Genomic DNA, 16,899 nt, shown 5'->3' on the forward strand with positions numbered 1-16,899 from the left:
CCGAGCCCATGTATGGCCGGCCCCCTTGACCACCGGTCATTCCCCAAGGGCCACCTACTCCAGACCCTTCTCCTCCTTCCCTTGGCCATTGCCCTTGCATGCCATCTTCGCTTTGATTTACTCCCTCTTCCCTAATTGGAAAATTAGGGTTAGGGTTTTGGTTCGTCACCGGAGATTTCCCTTTTTCCTTAGGGTTTGATGGAACAACTTGAGCTTCTAGCAATTTTCGGATCATCTCTTCCATTCCCCCAAATCTCTCCTCTAGGGATGAAAATTTTCCCTCCATCGACGAAAGTTTCTCACCCACCTCCTCTTTCAATTGGCCCATCTCTCCCTCCAAAACTTCCACTTTCTTTGACGCCATGCCGTCTAGGATCAAGAGCTCTGATACCAACTTGATACGCCTTAGGTTTAGACAATTTCGGTTTTGCCCTAGTTTTCCCCCAAAAAGAGGAATTTCTCCACCAAAACCAAAGAAGAACAATCACAAGAGGGTTGAGATGAGAAGTTAAAACATTTGCATAAGAAAACCAAGAGAAAACAAGATAAGTTTGTCCACTTCGAGAAGAACAAGATCTCCCACAAGAAAACCCTAGAAAAGAGCAAGAAGGAGGCTAAGGAGAAAATAAGAGAGAGAATACACTTTTCATAATGCCAAAAACTAAACCCTAAAGGCTCCCTTCATACCCATTCAAAAATCCCCTCCCATTCCCAAAATACCCTCACTTAAGTGGGGGGTCCCTCTTCCAGCCAATTCCCCCCCCCCCCTTATTTCCTCCGCCTGTAGACCCGCACGGGTCTAGGCCCCGCCTGCAAACCCGGTCCAACAGAATTCCCGTGCCTTCCCCCTTAGTTCCTGCGGCTGGCTCCTCTGTTCCCTGCTTGGTTCTGTGCTGGGCTGCTTGGTTCCGTGAGTTCCCCGCTTGGTTTCCCGTGGATGCCTTCTCTGTTTGGGAATTGTTGAAGTGGCTGTTGGCATTTCTTATTCCCTAATTTAATAGATTTTATTAATGTGTTTATGGCTGTTTAGATTCTTCTTTTGTACCTATATATAGGAGAGTTTGTGGTTGTTTTAGGATGGTTATGTGAGTGATTTTTGGAGCCTAAACCTGCGGGTTTGTTGTTTGGAAAAGCTTGCAAGCTTTGTCCAACTTCTCTTCCTCTCCTCCTTGGGAAAGCTTGCGCGCTTGTCCTTCTCCTTCGTCTTGGCTTCTAATCCCCTTCTTCTCGCCACCTCACCTGTATCATTCTTCTCAAGGCAAAGCAAGTTTAGTTTTTTTTTATTATATAAGTTTGTTTGAGTCGTTTGTAAGCGTCGTTTGTAAAGGGTGTCATTTTATTTTATAAAAGTAAAGTTGTTTTGGTTTATTTGTCTAATTTGTTGTATTTTATATCTTTTGGGTATATTTGTGTCTTTATTTTATCTAGGAAGAGTCTTCTTTTGTGATAAAAAATTTGGGACCCTCTCCCAAATTTTTGATTACATCATGGTGGGATCAATTTGGTTAAATTTTGGTGAGTTGAGCCATTAAATTGAATTGCTAGAGAAGTTCAGACTGAAATGGCACTCCTAAAAAGTCTAGGGACCATTTTTGATATGTACTTCTATTAGTTTGGTAGGATGAAAATCATATAGATGTTGCAATGCCTACTCATAGCTCTTCTTTTATTACATTATCAAAATTGATTTGTCTCATCCATGTAAGCAACATCTAACTTTCTTGTTTTCCCTGGCAGTCCCATATTCAAATTTTAGAAGCAGCCGATGAGAATAGGACTGCCCTGTTATTGGGTCTCGAATATCTCATTGGTGTATCATATGTTGATGAGACAGAAGTTTTCAAGGTAAATGATTGGTATTATGCTTCATCCACATGTGTTTTGTGCAAACAGTTCAATCGCAATCTCCTTATTTGCAGGTTTGCTTGGACTACTGGAATTTACTAGTCCTGAAGTTGTTTGAGGCTCACAACACGTTGGATAATCCTTCTCTTGCTGCAAGTATCTTTGGGCTCCAGGTATTAGCATGATTAAATTTTCCCTGATATTTATTTTGACTTGAGTTACGTTAGTGAAATTTTTTTCTTGACTAATTTTGTATTAAGTGCTATGCTTCTTCCCTTATGAGTTTTTAGTTGTCTATCGTAAGGACCAAATTGCATAATTTCCTTTTTTGGGAAAAAAATCCATAAAATTCCTTTAACACCTATGGATGGCTACAAGTTGATTTTGGAAACCAAAACGTGCTTGTTGTCTAGCAAGAGTTTATTTATGTCATAAAACCTTTATATCCCTTCTGTTTAGCGTTGTGACAAAACGGATTTATCATTTGCCGTTGAACTGTTCTGCTGGTGCTTAAACCTCCTTGATTTATAAGTATTTGCATCTGTTTTTTTTTTATGCTCTATTTGCATTAATTGAAATTTGTCTAATTGCAGGTAACTGCTTTAGATTGAGTGCAAACTAATAAATTCTTATTTTCAGATTTTTGAAATTGAACTGTTTTTCCTTCTATTATTGACACCTACTTTATGCTGGCTTTTTCTTGTGTACATGCAAGTTGGTGTATTTCTCTATTTGTAAAGGTTATTTGTTGTTTCTTTTTTTGGCCATGCTGCTTATATTAAAGTAAACTGCTTTTCCTGTGAACAGAAGGTAGGCATATTCGCACATATTTAAAATTTAATTTACTTTTTTAATTCTTAGACTGCTAACCATTGTCTCATTTTAAGCCTCTATAGGTTCCTGGCATGGTTGATGGTCTCGGTTCACAAGTCCTATTGCGCCGTCAACTTTATGCTGCTCCACTTTCAAAACTAAGAATGCTTATGATTAGTCGAATGGCAAAACCTGAAGAAGTTCTGATCGTTGAAGATGAAAATGGAAATATTGTTCGAGAAACAATGAAAGACAATGATGTGCTTGTGCAATATAAGGTTCAGTTTCTAACTTCCTTGTAATCTTCTTTTTTTTCAAGATATGCTGCGAATGTCATTCTTATAATAGATTTTAAATTTGAAAGTCTACTAAACGTTTTTTGTTCTCTAATAGTTGTTTTAATTTGTAAATTTGCTACTGTTCCAATTCTTGTTTTAATTTGTTATTGTATATGGTTAATTGCTTTTATTGGATGAAGGAAATTTTGTATTTCATACTAGTTTTCCTATTGCTTTGGTTGGACCTGAGGTCACTAAGAGTTTCATTCCTGTTTGTATTTAAAACTCCATTGTTTCAATAATTTCTTACCAGTTTGGTTGAATTTTTCAGATCATGAGAGAAACATTGATCTACTTGACACACCTTGACCATGAGGATACTGAACAACAGGTACTCTCTTTTGTATCATGCAAACCATTTTACCTGAACTGCATCTTTAATGGAAATTAAACACTTTGTGATTTTTTTTTTCTTTTTGTACTTCACGACTGCTAGTTGCTACTTGCAAACATGAACCATCATCACATAGTTTTAATTTTGGATGGCACTGAACTCCAACGTATATATGTAGATGCATAATCCTATTTATCACTTGATGATTTTTGCCATTTCTTTTCTAGTAAAATCACATTAGATATATTTGTTTTATTGTGCTTATCTGAGTCCCTTGTCTTCTATAGTTTTTTTTCACAGTTATTCTAAGTTTGTGTCTAAAATTTCTGATTGTCTAATAAATCAATCTAATGCCAACTTCATATGCTGTTATTCTTTCCAGTCTATTCATTGAAGGGGCAATCATCTAGAAAAAGAATGCCTAAGGACTTGGTGATACATTTTATTAGATTTGCTATATTATTTTCATTTTTGCTCTTAATTTGGTTTTTATTTTTTATTTTTTGAGTCAGGAAACCTTTGTGTATCCACAAGTACTATGAATATGTAATCACTTGATGCTACCATCAAGTCACATTTTTTTTTTCTTTTAAATTGGGCATGAGAAAGACATTATTTGTTCTATTTAGTGCTTTTCTTATTTTTGTCTGACTGGACAGACCCTTTCCTTGCAAAGAAAGTATGTGTCCTTTGTGATCACTATTATAAGTTTAGAATTGGGTTCACTGATACTTCAGCTTTCTTAATGCTTTTTTGTTACATGACTTCATTATGCAAATTTAGGAAATAGGCCCAGGAGCACTTCTACTCTATTGTATTTTTTATTACATTACATCCCTTAGAACCACACAAAACTCTTAGACTTATTTTCATTTTTTTATTTTTCACCGTGTCTTTTGACCTGAGAAAATTAGATTGATTACATTTAGTGATGGGTTAGCTATTGAGACTTGTTTGATGGTTAAGTTGCTTGAATGACCTGCTATATTGAAGAAATAAACAATCTTACTATTGACTTTTCCTTTATTGTTATTTTGAAATCAAAATTTAAAACATTTCATTCTGCCTAAGCTGATTGAGTACGACTTGTGGACTGTTCTTTATGACTCTAGATGTTGAAGAAATTAAGTAAGCAACTAACTGGCGAAGACTGGGCATGGAACAACTTGAATACTTTATGCTGGGCAATTGGATCCATATCTGGATCTATGATGGAAGAACAGGTACTTTTGCTTTGACAAAATTTTACTTTCCATTATAATTTTGGTTACCTTTGCCTTTGCCAAAATTAGTGCATAGTAGGCACTTTAATAAATTGCCAAACAAATAACTAATCTCTCCATGTTCTGAAACGAAACAAAACCAGAAATGTTAATAAATCTTGTTATGGACATATTAAACCTTTTTTCGGGTACGTTTTAATGTTAAAAAATTCACTTGTAAAAAAAAAATCACTTGTATCAATCATACTTAGGGTTCCATCCATTGGGTGCTCCTGCTTTTGGCGTGGGGTTCAATATGAGTTATCTCATGTTTGATTCATCATTCAGTTGCCATATGATGACACGAGACAAAAAATTTCGAGACCAGGGATTCTTTCTTTATGCCAAGACTGGAGCTGCTTTTGTGTGTTTTTAGATGAGAAATCTCAGCCCATAACCAGTGTGCTATAGTGGGAAAGACTTGTTGCTAGTGCATTTTAGGTTAGAAAGCTTTGATTGGTGGTGACTATTGACATTTCTTGCAGAGTCATTGTTTGTGCACTAGAGTTTTGAATGTCTACTGCTTTGTGCTTCATTATTTGTGTAAACATGAAATGTCCCATTTCTTTAGGGCTGCTTCAAAAATGTGAATTTGGATATGGTGCAGAATGCGATGTGTACTACCCTCAAGTTATTTTTTAAACATAAATAACCGCCCTCAAGATATTGTTTATGCGTATTCGGGGTTAACTCCTTTGTATTGTAATCTACTTGGTAAATATTGCATCACAGGTCACAGGCTTTGAGTAGTTAAGCTCTTATTGTCATAATTAGAAATGCGTATGGTCTCCTCAAATATCTCTATAGCTTTTTTTTTTTAATTTTTAACCATGTACTAGACCAGAGTATAAGCAGTAATGCTAAATTATAGGTATCACTCTTGTTTTCATATATGTGGTAGATGCATCCCTTTGTATACTTTTTTTTTTCTTTCATTTCAAGTTATGATATACACGTTCTTGAATATGCCTTGGTATGGAATACATCTTTAGGTTTGCTAAGTACATTTTTGCATTATAAAGATTAGATTTATTTTTTTTTCTTTATATACATTGTAATTCTGATTGTCTTCTCTTTTGCATTTTCATTCTTTAACAACAATTTTGACGTGTTTTTTTCTATATCCCTCCTTAATTGAACTGTGGTCTTTGGATATTTCCATCACTCCTTAGAACAAGGATGATAGCTCAGGCATGTTGATGCACCCAACCCCCATCCCCTCTTGTAGTTAGGCTAGGTCGACTTGGGATGATTTCCCATTGAATTAAAATATAAAATCCAATTTTAGGTGTGGATTGATTGAGTCATTTAGATCTTGAGGGCTGTTTAGCTTATGCCTATTTCTTGTTTTGTTGATCATATTGGTTTTGGAGGTTGTAGGAAAAACTATTGTTTGAGGAGACGTGAAAAATTTTGTAGGTTTGGCGAGATCTGATTTATAAGAAAGGTGAAAATGAAATTAATAAAATAGAAAAGGAAGGAAAATGAGTTTCATAAACTTTGATCAGATTAATTTATATAAAGTGACTTTAATTGGATTATGCTTAATGGAAAACACATTAAGGAAGAAGAACAAATTTTTTTTGTCACATTACTGATTAAAGCTTTAAAAATTGTATTTATATGAACTAAAAAGTGAGGGGACTATTATAGAACCGACTAATAGTGAAAAAAAAGAAGTTAAATTAGTTTTGAGAAGAAAGGTAGAAAATTAATGTTATATGGGCATCCATTCCTATTTAGAAGTTAAAAGAGATTGAATCAGTGTGGCTTACGGAAATTTTGAAGAAATCCTAAATATGAAAAGAATGCCAAATGAGTTGGAGAATGAGGACAGGGTTCAGGAATTGGCCAAAAAAAAATTGGATCAATTTTTTGAGTCAATTTGAGTTCAAATTGAAATCAACAATTTGACAAAAAAGTTGAGCTTGAGTAGAATCAAATTTGGATTAAGTTTGGCTTGGATTGAATTGAAGTTATATTAAGATCGTAGTAAATTACATGTGTTCTCTATGCATATCCTTGTGTTTAATTCTAATTACATTTATGCATCTTTGGATTTATCATGCATGTATCTTTGTTTATATATTGCTTATATTTTGGAATAGGGATTTGTATTAGAAGATCAAAATTTGATCTAATATGAACTCAATCTTAGGTTCAAACCATAACTAACAAGTCAAATTTGGCCTTAATCGATCAACCTGTGTAATTAGTTAGAAACTACAACAACAACAACAACAACATCAAGCCTTTATCCCACTACGTGGGGTCGGCTACATGAATCCTTTTTCTCCATTGTGTCCTATTAAAAGTCAAATTCTCGTTTAAATCTAATAATTAGTTAGAAACTAGAGCAACAAAAAAACCTTAATATAGTTTTCTCTTTACCGTGTAGAGGTTCATGATCAACTATTATGAGAATTTATTCTGCAGGTATTAATCTGAAAAGTTTTTTAAGAAACATAAAAGCATCAAGGTTTCCTATGATGAAACAATTTTCAAGATTTGGTCCTACTCTCTTGTTATCGGAATTTTTCTCCTATAGGAGATTTGCATTAGGGTTCAATGACATATTGGCATATTCATGTCCTTTTGTATTAGTCGTGGATGCATTTAAAACAATTATTCAAATGTTATCTCATGTTATATTTTTTTTATCGAACGTGGTCTTATTCAATGAGTCATTTTTTTGAAATTAAAAAAATCAAATAAATTAGGCAAAAAATTAGAAGATTATGGATTATAATTAGCTTAACAAAAACTAATAATTTTTTATGCAAATTTAATGGTAATAAAAATAACATTGTTCAATCAATACTGCTAGTTATACTTGTCATAGGTAGATTTAATTACTATGATTTATTACATAAAGAGTGGAGAGCTAAAGTTGTGTGGTTAAAAGAGAGTTCATGTGTGTGCCATCTAATAAGAGAATATTTTGGAGGTGAGTAGAATATTATGGAATCCCAACAGTATTGATTATGTTATATGAAACATTTGTTTAAAAAATGCAAGCGGCTAAGTTGAGTGTGATGAACTAGGATGGATGCTTTCTGGAATGAATATAAAGAATGTTGGAGATGCCCTTCCTCTTTATTCTAATATTATGATTATAGACATATATAGGATCGACATTTATATCACTGTGCAAAATTTGTGCCAATGAGTTTGAGGGCAGAATTGTGTGAAAATATTGAGAAGGAAAGATGTGGATGAACGCTAGTATTGTGGAAAGTTTTGGATGACTTTCAATAAACATCATATGCAATAATCAAGAAGTATGAATGAATGAGAAGGATTCATAGATTGCACACCCAAATGATTTGGTTGAAGCTAGATGACGTGAATGTTCTAATTTAGTGATGCTTGTACTTTCTTAATTGTAATGGATGGTGAAGAAGGTTTCTAAATTTATGACCAACAAATTTATTCTGCATGAGAATATTAAAATATGACCTAGGAAGTCTAGTGTGTGAAATAAGTATAAAGATTGTTGTAGTACTGCTTCTTCGTTATAATATTATAGGAGTACATAATTTGTGCCATTAAGGTTGAGAGATAGAAATAGTGTGAAAAATATTAGAAAGGATGGGGTGGACCAAATCTAATATTTGTTTATGTTGTGAAGAAGGCTTTTGATTTGAATTAATATCATCTACAATAGTCAACATGAATGATTGAGAATTATTTATTATGCACACACCCAAAACAATTTGGATTAAACTAGAAGATGTGGATGGTCTGTGGAGTGTTGTCATTACGTTTCTAATTGGAATGGTTGGTGAAGAAAGTTGTCTAAAAGTCAAAACCAGCCAGTTTGTTTTTCTTTTGTGTGTGTACGAAACAAGAAAAGCATTTTTACTCGTATCTAAAGCAACAGCTTATGCCATCCCTGTTCGATTTTTATTTGATGACACAATTGGATCTGTATAATAAATGGTCCAGCATCACTAATGAATGCTAATGGAACATATCTTGGGCAATCATCGGTATGTAGGGATATTACATTTTGACAACTGGCTTTTTTCTTTAAACATATTGGGTCAAGCAGAGAAAATTCTTATGTTGCTAGGGTAAAGGTTGAATGTGAACCTTCTATTTTTTTATTTATGTTAATATTTGGATTTTATTTGGAATTTTTTTGGCCCAACTTGTAGCTTTTATGTGTTCCACTTGTAGAAGTACATCTGCAGTAATTTTTGTGCTTGAGAATCCATAACCCATATTTTTCTTTACTAGATATCTTTCTTTTGTCACCTATTGTTTTTGTTTTCATTATTTTCTTATAAACATGGATACTTCTATTATTTTCATTTCCATACCCATTTATAATTTGATAAAGGGCATTCAAATGGCCATGTATGCAAAATTTTATTTCTCATTTTGCTTTGAGTCATTCATAGTACAATTTGCTATTATCATCTCATTGATAGCAATCATGCTTGACAGGAAAATAGATTTCTCGTGATGGTCATCAGGGACTTACTGAGTTTGTGCGAAATTACCAAGGGAAAAGATAACAAAGCAGTTATTGCTAGCAATATCATGTGTGAATCTTTACTTATTTTAATTGTTTCTGATTTTCTTTCTGATTTTTCTTTCGCCCTACTCACTGATATATTGATAATTACCAGGTATGTTGTTGGGCAATATCCAAGATTTTTAAGGGCACATTGGAAGTTTCTGAAAACAGTTGTGAACAAATTGTTTGAATTCATGCATGAGACTCATCCGGGAGTTCAGGTGATATTTTTCATCCCAATTTTTAATCTATTTTTAAACTTTTGCTTAATCATAATGGAATTTAAAGGTTATCATATTTATCTGCAGTGAATAGAGCATTATAGTGTATGGGTCCTCTTGAGCCATAGCAGCTTGGTGCATAGTATGGCGTTGAAGAATTATATGTTGATGAATTAACAATGTAAAATATAAACATCCTATAAAACATAATGGCACATATATAGAACATAAGAAGAGGGCGCACCTGAGCTGAAGGCAACTATAGAAGGCTTGAGGCGGCGAAGTCCTGCTAATTGGTGAACTTGCAAAGCTCGGGAAAACTCTGAACAACATTCACAACTTTCTCCAAAGGCAAGGGACATTTTAAATATTATTTGGGTCGATATTACGCTGCGTGCCGAGATCCCCAAATAAATATTTAAAATCTCATGCAAACTTACCAACATCACTAAAATACAGACAAGGGAGAGAAAAGTGAAAGAAAATCCTCTATAAAATAAATGTATGATCATACAACACACTCCGGGCAAAGTTCAACTAAGAGGTGAAATAACTAAGTACATCTCATAAGAAAGAAGAGAGGGTAAGACATGTCAGAGGAGTCGAGTCTATATATCCCTCCGTTGTGCGACGATCTCAGTTAAAGTTTTGTACTCAGCCTCAACAGTATTATGCTCCTCTACTGCTTGAGTCAGTACGCCTTAGCATCTTACATTGCTTAATGCAACATCTGATGGCGTTGCTGCTCTCTCCTGGTGAGGTGATCCTATCAATCACTCCTCCTACAAGGCATTCTTTCGAGACAGCACTCCCTTGATGCACTTCCAGAGGTCATTCACCAGAGATGACGGCCCCTCTATCTCGCTGGTCATGGGTGTCTCCTCAAAGTCTACAGCATGGGTGTCTCCTCAAAGTCTCAATGCTCCTGTCAAATTGGTCATGTGCAATATTGACCGTCGCTCGACGTTTGCTAACTCTCTCTTATAGCTCAGACAACGACACTCTGGTCCATACAATGGAGAGAGACATCAACCGCCTAATGTGGAACTCAACCTCATAGTGTAATGTCTCCCAGCACAACTACTCTGGACTGTCTGACCTAAGGTGTGCCAGTAGACCGAGGGTATGATTTGGTGTAGAAGTGAAGAGATCCAGGGTCTCAGGGACCCATGATCCATATGGGTTATCAGATCTTGTACCATTAAATTACGTCCATGGTTAGAGCCCGTATGTTCTCCAATGATATGAAATCATTGAGCAATGAATCAATTTGATATGACCGATAGGGCACAAAGTCCTCTGTTAGCTAAGGTGGATTCAAATTTATCTCCTTAGACAAATATTCACCCTAGGTCTACTAGTACCCTTGGACGAAACAAACCATGACTGCCGACAACGATCCTTTTGTCAGGTTGGGTCGACTACCTCTTCTTACCAAGTAGACTAAGGATCATGATGAACTGAGACGACGAAACCATAGGATCTTGATCAGGTCTATAATCATCCCCCCACCATCCACTTTAAGTATAAGGTGGCGAATTTCTAATTTTAAATGTTAAATTTTCAAAAACCTAATCATGCTACTACTATACACCGGATCAAGGTTTAAAATTGCGTAATTAAGCCTCGAGGCGGTTTTCGTCCGTGAGGCGAGGCGTAAGCCTCGAGGCGGTCTGAGGCGTAAGCCTCACGGACACAGAATTGCGTAAATGAAAAATTAAGGATTTTAGCAGGAAAATAATAGCAATGTTGTACCTTACAATAAAAACATCTAAATGATATATGAAAATAGTGGAAAATAAGAAAGTAGATGCAATAAAATCATGTCCCAAAGTACAAAATCACAAAATACTAGTTTAACAAAACTCCCAAAATACAAAAAACATATAAAATGAAATCATATCCCATCACTAAATGGGTCTTCAAGTGAATCTTCTTCTCCAATTGTATCTATGAATGCCATGTCATCTTCATCTTCAACATGACTCACTTTTCTCTTCCCTGTTCATTAAGAGAAAAGATCATTATCATGTATTCATGTTCATTGCTCACTTGACATAAATGTAATGTAATAGCATATAAGAAGTTGTGGAATACCTTTACTTGATTGTTGTGTTGCAGAGTTAGTGGATGTGTGTGGTGTAGTACTAGTGGATGTGCCAACTTGATCTGCTTCCCCCCTCAAGACATCCACACTTAGATCTTCTAACTGTAAGTTTGATAATGACAGATCTGTCTCATCATCTATGAACCACTCATTATCAGACGACACATCATCACACTAATGGGTCCTCAAATAAACATAACTCTTCTCTCCGCCGCCAATGTCAACTTGTACACTATACTTCCAAGAAGGGTCCCTCCGCAATGACGTATTCGTCTTTTCTTTACCTCTAACCATGTCTCCTAAAGCAAAAAACCAAATACACTAAAAAAAAATAAAAAAACCTAAACCCTAGTTTTTCTTAAACTTGAAAAATATATCCCTAAACTTAATAAAAATACCTAAAATCCAATGTGGAGTACTCCTAGAGGGCGGCCGGAAGTTTCCACTTTGCCGGAGAGAGGCGGCGCCGGCGGGAAGGAGGCCGACGGCGTGCGGGATCTCTGAGGCGTGACCTGGAGCGTGCGGGAGGGAGAAATGTCGGGTTTGCTCTTTGCTGAAGGCTATCGGGTAAAAGGAGAGAAAATGGCTCATTTTAAGTGAGTGGGCCCTATTCCAGAGAGGCGTACGCCTCACCAGGAATTGCGCAATTGCACCTCTGAGGCGCGCCTCAGTCCCAGTGAGGCGTACGCCTCTTAAAGACACAGAATTGCGTAGGTTATGAGGCGTTTTTGGGAGGAATTGCGCAAAGGCGCGCCTCTAATTGCGCAATTTTAAACAGAGCACCGGATACTATGTATCTGTTTGGTGACTAGCCTTATTAATCTAAAGATCTCTCTCGTTATCAAGAGGGGTAATTAACTATTGGGGCTTGCGTCTATAGGAAACCTGAACTCAGATAATAAAGTCCTCAAAAAATGAGGGTGAAATATTTGGGTAATGTCTTATTCAAAACCCAGTATGTCTTCTGAAAATTTGCCTCAAAACATATTTGTTAAAACTCTGCTCGACAACCTGAAAAAGAGAAAGGAGGCGCGGAGGGACCGGGACACGAATTTTTGGAGCCCATAGTCTTTCAATGATCGAAAATCCCAATACATATTTATCCAAGTGAAATTTGAATGGTTTGTTTTGTACTTACTAGTTTTTGCATCAAAGAAAACATTACAATTACAATTGTAATTAGAAGAATTCATGCAGCTGTTGTCATTTTGGAACAAGATGTATCAACAACAACAAGCCTTCCACTCCGTGGGGTTGACTACATGGATTCTTTTTCTCCATCGTGCCCTATTAAGTGTCAAATTCTCATTTAAATCTAATAAAGAAAGGTTATTTCTAATATTTTCTAACCAAGCCTTTTTAGGTCTATCTCAACTTTTCTTAACATAAGCCAAATATAATATTTCTACTCTCCTAACTTGGGCGTCAGAAGGTTGACGTTTTATGTGACCTTACCATATAAGGAAACTCTCTCTTATTTTATCTTCAACTTGAGCTGCTCCAACCTTTTCACGTATATGCTCGTTTCGTATCCTATGTTTAAGAGTAAAGCCACTCATCCACCTGAGCATCCTCATCTCTGCAACACTTAACTTAATATTATGCTTTTCTTTTAATGGGCAATATTTTGCATTATAAAAAATTGCAGGTCTCACCACTATCTTATAATAGCTTTTTCCTCTAAGTTTGAGGGGCTCTTTTCTATCACACAATAAGCCCAGTGCATTCCTCCCCTTCAACCATCCAACTAGAATTCTATTAATAATATCTCCACCTATTTCACCTATTACTCTGAACAATAGACCCAAGATTTATAAAACATGTATTCTTATTAATGACTTGATCACCCTAAGTTATAATCCCCTACTAGATCTATTACTACTAAAATTACACTCCATATATTCGGTTTTAGATTTACTCAAACAAAAAACTTTCGACTCTAAGGTTGACCTCCATAATTCTAGCCTCTCTAGCCTTATCAACAAGAAGAATATCATCAGCAAAAAGCATACACTATGGTACAACCTCTTGCAAATGTCTAGTGAGAACATCCATGACTAAAGCAAAAAAAATATGAACTTAAGGTTGATCCTTGATGTAATCCAGCTGAAATTGAAAAATACTTATCAAACCACCTTGTGTTTGAACACAAAACAACTCCTGCATATATATCCTTAATGACTTGAATATAAATATTATTAATCCCCTTCTTTTCTAGAACTCTCCATAGTACTTCTCTTGAAACTTTATCATATGCTTTCTCTAAATCAATAAATATCAGATGTAGATCCTCATTATTATCTTTATACTTTTCCATCAAACCTCTCAATAAATATATAACTTTCATCTTTAGACCTACCTGACATGAATTCAAATTGATTTTGATAAACATTAGTATCACGTTGTAACCTATGCTCCTCAACTCTCTCCCATAATTTTAAAGTATGGCACATCAACTTAATTCATCTACAATTCACACAACCTTGTGCATCACCCTTATTCTTAAAAATAGGAATCAACACATATTTTCCACTCATCTTGCATCTTTTTAATTTTCAAAATAATATTAAAAAATTCAGTAAGCCAAGAAATTCCTTCATCCCCTAAGCATTTCTACATATCTGTTGGAATATCATCAGGTTCAACAGCTTTTTAACACTTCCTTTTCTTTAAAACATCTCTAATTTCGGTTTTACTTTTACGCTTATAAAAACAAAATTCTTTATTTTCATTTAAGGTGCTAAGGTCACTAAATTCAATCGTACTCTCATAATCTTTATTTAAAAGCTTAGCAAAATATCTCATCCACCTTTGTTGAATATTGTCTTCTAATAATAGCATTTTTGATCTTCATCCTTAATGCAGTTCACTTGAATTAAATCCTTACTACTTATATCTCTTTGTTTGGCTAACTTATACATATATCTTTCGTCATTCTTTGTATCTAAACTATTATATAAATCATTAAAAGCAAAAATATTTGCATCACATATTACTTTCTTAGATTTCTTACGAGATTGACCATAAAGAAACCAGTCTCCTTTGTATATCCTGGGTTTGATAACAACCTGTGTGCTTGAATTAATTTCTTTTATAAATCAAACATTCATTTGTTCATCACTGCTCTAGATGAAAAAACATTACTTTTTTACTCATTCCTTAAGATGATATAGGCTTTTTAAGTAAGTCTGATTGTTGATGGCCTTATAAATCTTGGAGTTAGTATTGTTATTGGCCATGAACAAACCATGACATCTCTTTTGTATATCATGGATTTGAGAATCTTTTTTGTACTTGAATCCATTTGTTGCGATCATTAAGCATCTGTCCTTCAGCTCTTATCTACCTATTAACTTATGAGCTAGAAATAATTAATTTTGTACATAGGCGTAAAGCTGTTGATTAATTTTTTTAAGCCATGGTTAACTTTAATCACAGTGCTTAACTTGGAAGCGATATTGATGTAAAGCGGTATGGGGTTTATGGGAGACTTTGTTGTTTTGAGTCTGGGAAAGTGCCAAATAGCAAAGGAAGTCTTCTTCATCGAGGGTATAGCAGTTTGGGCTGAAAGGAATAGATGGACAGCAGGTTGGTCTTGTAAAACAGTAGCTTTGAAGCTTCACATCACTGGAAAGACAATAGTTGCTGAAATTCTCTGGCTGCAGCCTAGGAAGGTAGAAAACTCCCCGTTAGATGGAGATTGGGAAGAGATTTGTGGTAGGGAACGAGAGTACATGTATGGGGAAGTTTCGGCGAGCAAGGGGATGAAGGCCTGACGTGATCTCCAATTTAGAACAATGGGTTTGGAAAGATTTAATGAGGTGAATGCATCAAGGGGAATTTCTGCCAGGTCATGAGGATGGGTTTTAAATTCTTTCCAAGTGGGAATAGAGGATTAGGAAATAAATCCAGGGGATTTATTAAAGGGCCGGCGGTTTAAAGATGATGGAGGAGATAGGGGAGATGATTTGGATTATTTAATTAAGGCCTTTAGGAATTAGGAAAGTGACTAAATAAATCCAATTTGAATTTGAATTTGAAATAGATTTAATTTAAGAGCATTCCTAAAATAGATTTGGTAAATTAGGAAACATTTTGAATTTCAAATTAAGTATTTAGAATTCAAAATTATGTCCAAAATTTATCCAATTCTAAATTGAGCATGAGGCGTAGTGAGGGAAAGAGAGGGGATGAATTAATGAGGCATTCAATGCCAACTTAAATTAATAAACTAAATTTGGCATGAAAAGATTTCATCAATTAGTAAGTTTCCTAAAATAGGTTTAGAAATTAGGCAACTATTCAAATTTAAATAAATTTGAATATGATCATTAAGATAATTACCTAAAATATGAAAACTAATTTAGGAAAGACTTGATGACAAGTGGAGAGGGGAGGAAACCAAGGGGATGGCTGGCGGCTTGTGGCTTGGCTGTGAGAGGTGGTGGAGCTAAGTCCGGTTTGGTGGAAGTAGGAAGAGGATGAAGATGACGACTATGAGCAATAAGGAGCAAAAACAAAGAAACAAAATATAAAAGATACAACCAAGAGCCCGGACACATCCTGCGGCTGACGGGTACTACATTACCCTTCTCCAAGGGACTTCATGCCACGAGCTTGGACCCATCCTGCGGCTGGTGGAAACTCCGACTCCCTCCCATAGGGATTTCATTAACGTTCTTCTCAAAGAACACAAGTGCAAAACACAAAATTTTTTTATTATAATTCCATCATATCTAATACATGAGAAGGGGTCTCTATATATAGGCCTCAAAAGAAATTAAAAGACACATTTTCCCCTTGGCATAAGACAAGAGGGGAAATTGCACAATTAAATCAAAATACACTTAATAAACTAAAATAAAACAAAGTGATTTCGGTCGTCGATCTTCAGCTCCTCGGACAGGCATGGGCGGTTGTATGTCCGCACCAGATATTAATGATTCATGATGTTGTACATAAATAGTTGGGTAACATTTGAGAGCTTTTACAGTCTTCTTAAAGCTGTTATGTAATTAATTTTTCTCACTGCTGTTGTTATACCTTCTAAATTACTATCTTATATGGTGCTGGGTTGTTTGCTCATATGCTCGATATTATTTTGTCTGTTAGGTGCTTCCTTTTATATGGATCATGATGTGTTTTCTCATAATTCTTGTTGAATTATGATATTTTTGGTGCATGGAGATGTCTTCTTGGAACCTTTTTTTTTGTCGACTATTACTGGAAATTATACCTGATGTTATATCTATGATTTAGTTTAAGAAAATAGTTATATGATTTTGAATTTATATTCTGTCATTTTTTTTTACTTTCAGGATATGGCATGTGATACTTTTCTTAAAATTGTTCAGAAATGTAAGCGGAAATTTATAATTACCCAGGTATATTATTGTCTACTCTGTATTTTGTTGTCTAATCTTATTTCTGAATCTATTGCCATATAAGATTGTG

At 35.1% G+C, this 16,899-nt stretch overlaps 1 protein-coding gene across 2 annotated transcripts in view; it reads left to right on the forward strand.

Moving 5' to 3' along the window:
• Nucleotides 1–16,899, forward strand: part of LOC110092069 (protein EXPORTIN 1A) — a 42,820-nt gene that overhangs the window by 12,858 nt on the left and 13,063 nt on the right. For both annotated transcript variants that reach the window (XR_003699490.1, XM_020816425.2), the window contains exons 12-19: nt 1,738–1,845; nt 1,920–2,018; nt 2,742–2,936; nt 3,268–3,327; nt 4,443–4,553; nt 9,045–9,142; nt 9,230–9,338; nt 16,764–16,829. Coding sequence is in view for 1 of the 2 variants with exons in the window: in XM_020816425.2 (XP_020672084.1) it covers nt 1,738–1,845; nt 1,920–2,018; nt 2,742–2,936; nt 3,268–3,327; nt 4,443–4,553; nt 9,045–9,142; nt 9,230–9,338; nt 16,764–16,829 (846 nt within the window). In the remaining variant the exon portion in view is untranslated. The remainder of the gene's footprint in view (nt 1–1,737; nt 1,846–1,919; nt 2,019–2,741; nt 2,937–3,267; nt 3,328–4,442; nt 4,554–9,044; nt 9,143–9,229; nt 9,339–16,763; nt 16,830–16,899) is intronic.

Source organism: Dendrobium catenatum, unplaced genomic scaffold, assembly GCF_001605985.2.
Source record: "Dendrobium catenatum unplaced genomic scaffold, ASM160598v2 original_scaffold_43371, whole genome shotgun sequence".
NCBI lineage: Eukaryota > Viridiplantae > Streptophyta > Magnoliopsida > Asparagales > Orchidaceae > Dendrobium > Dendrobium catenatum.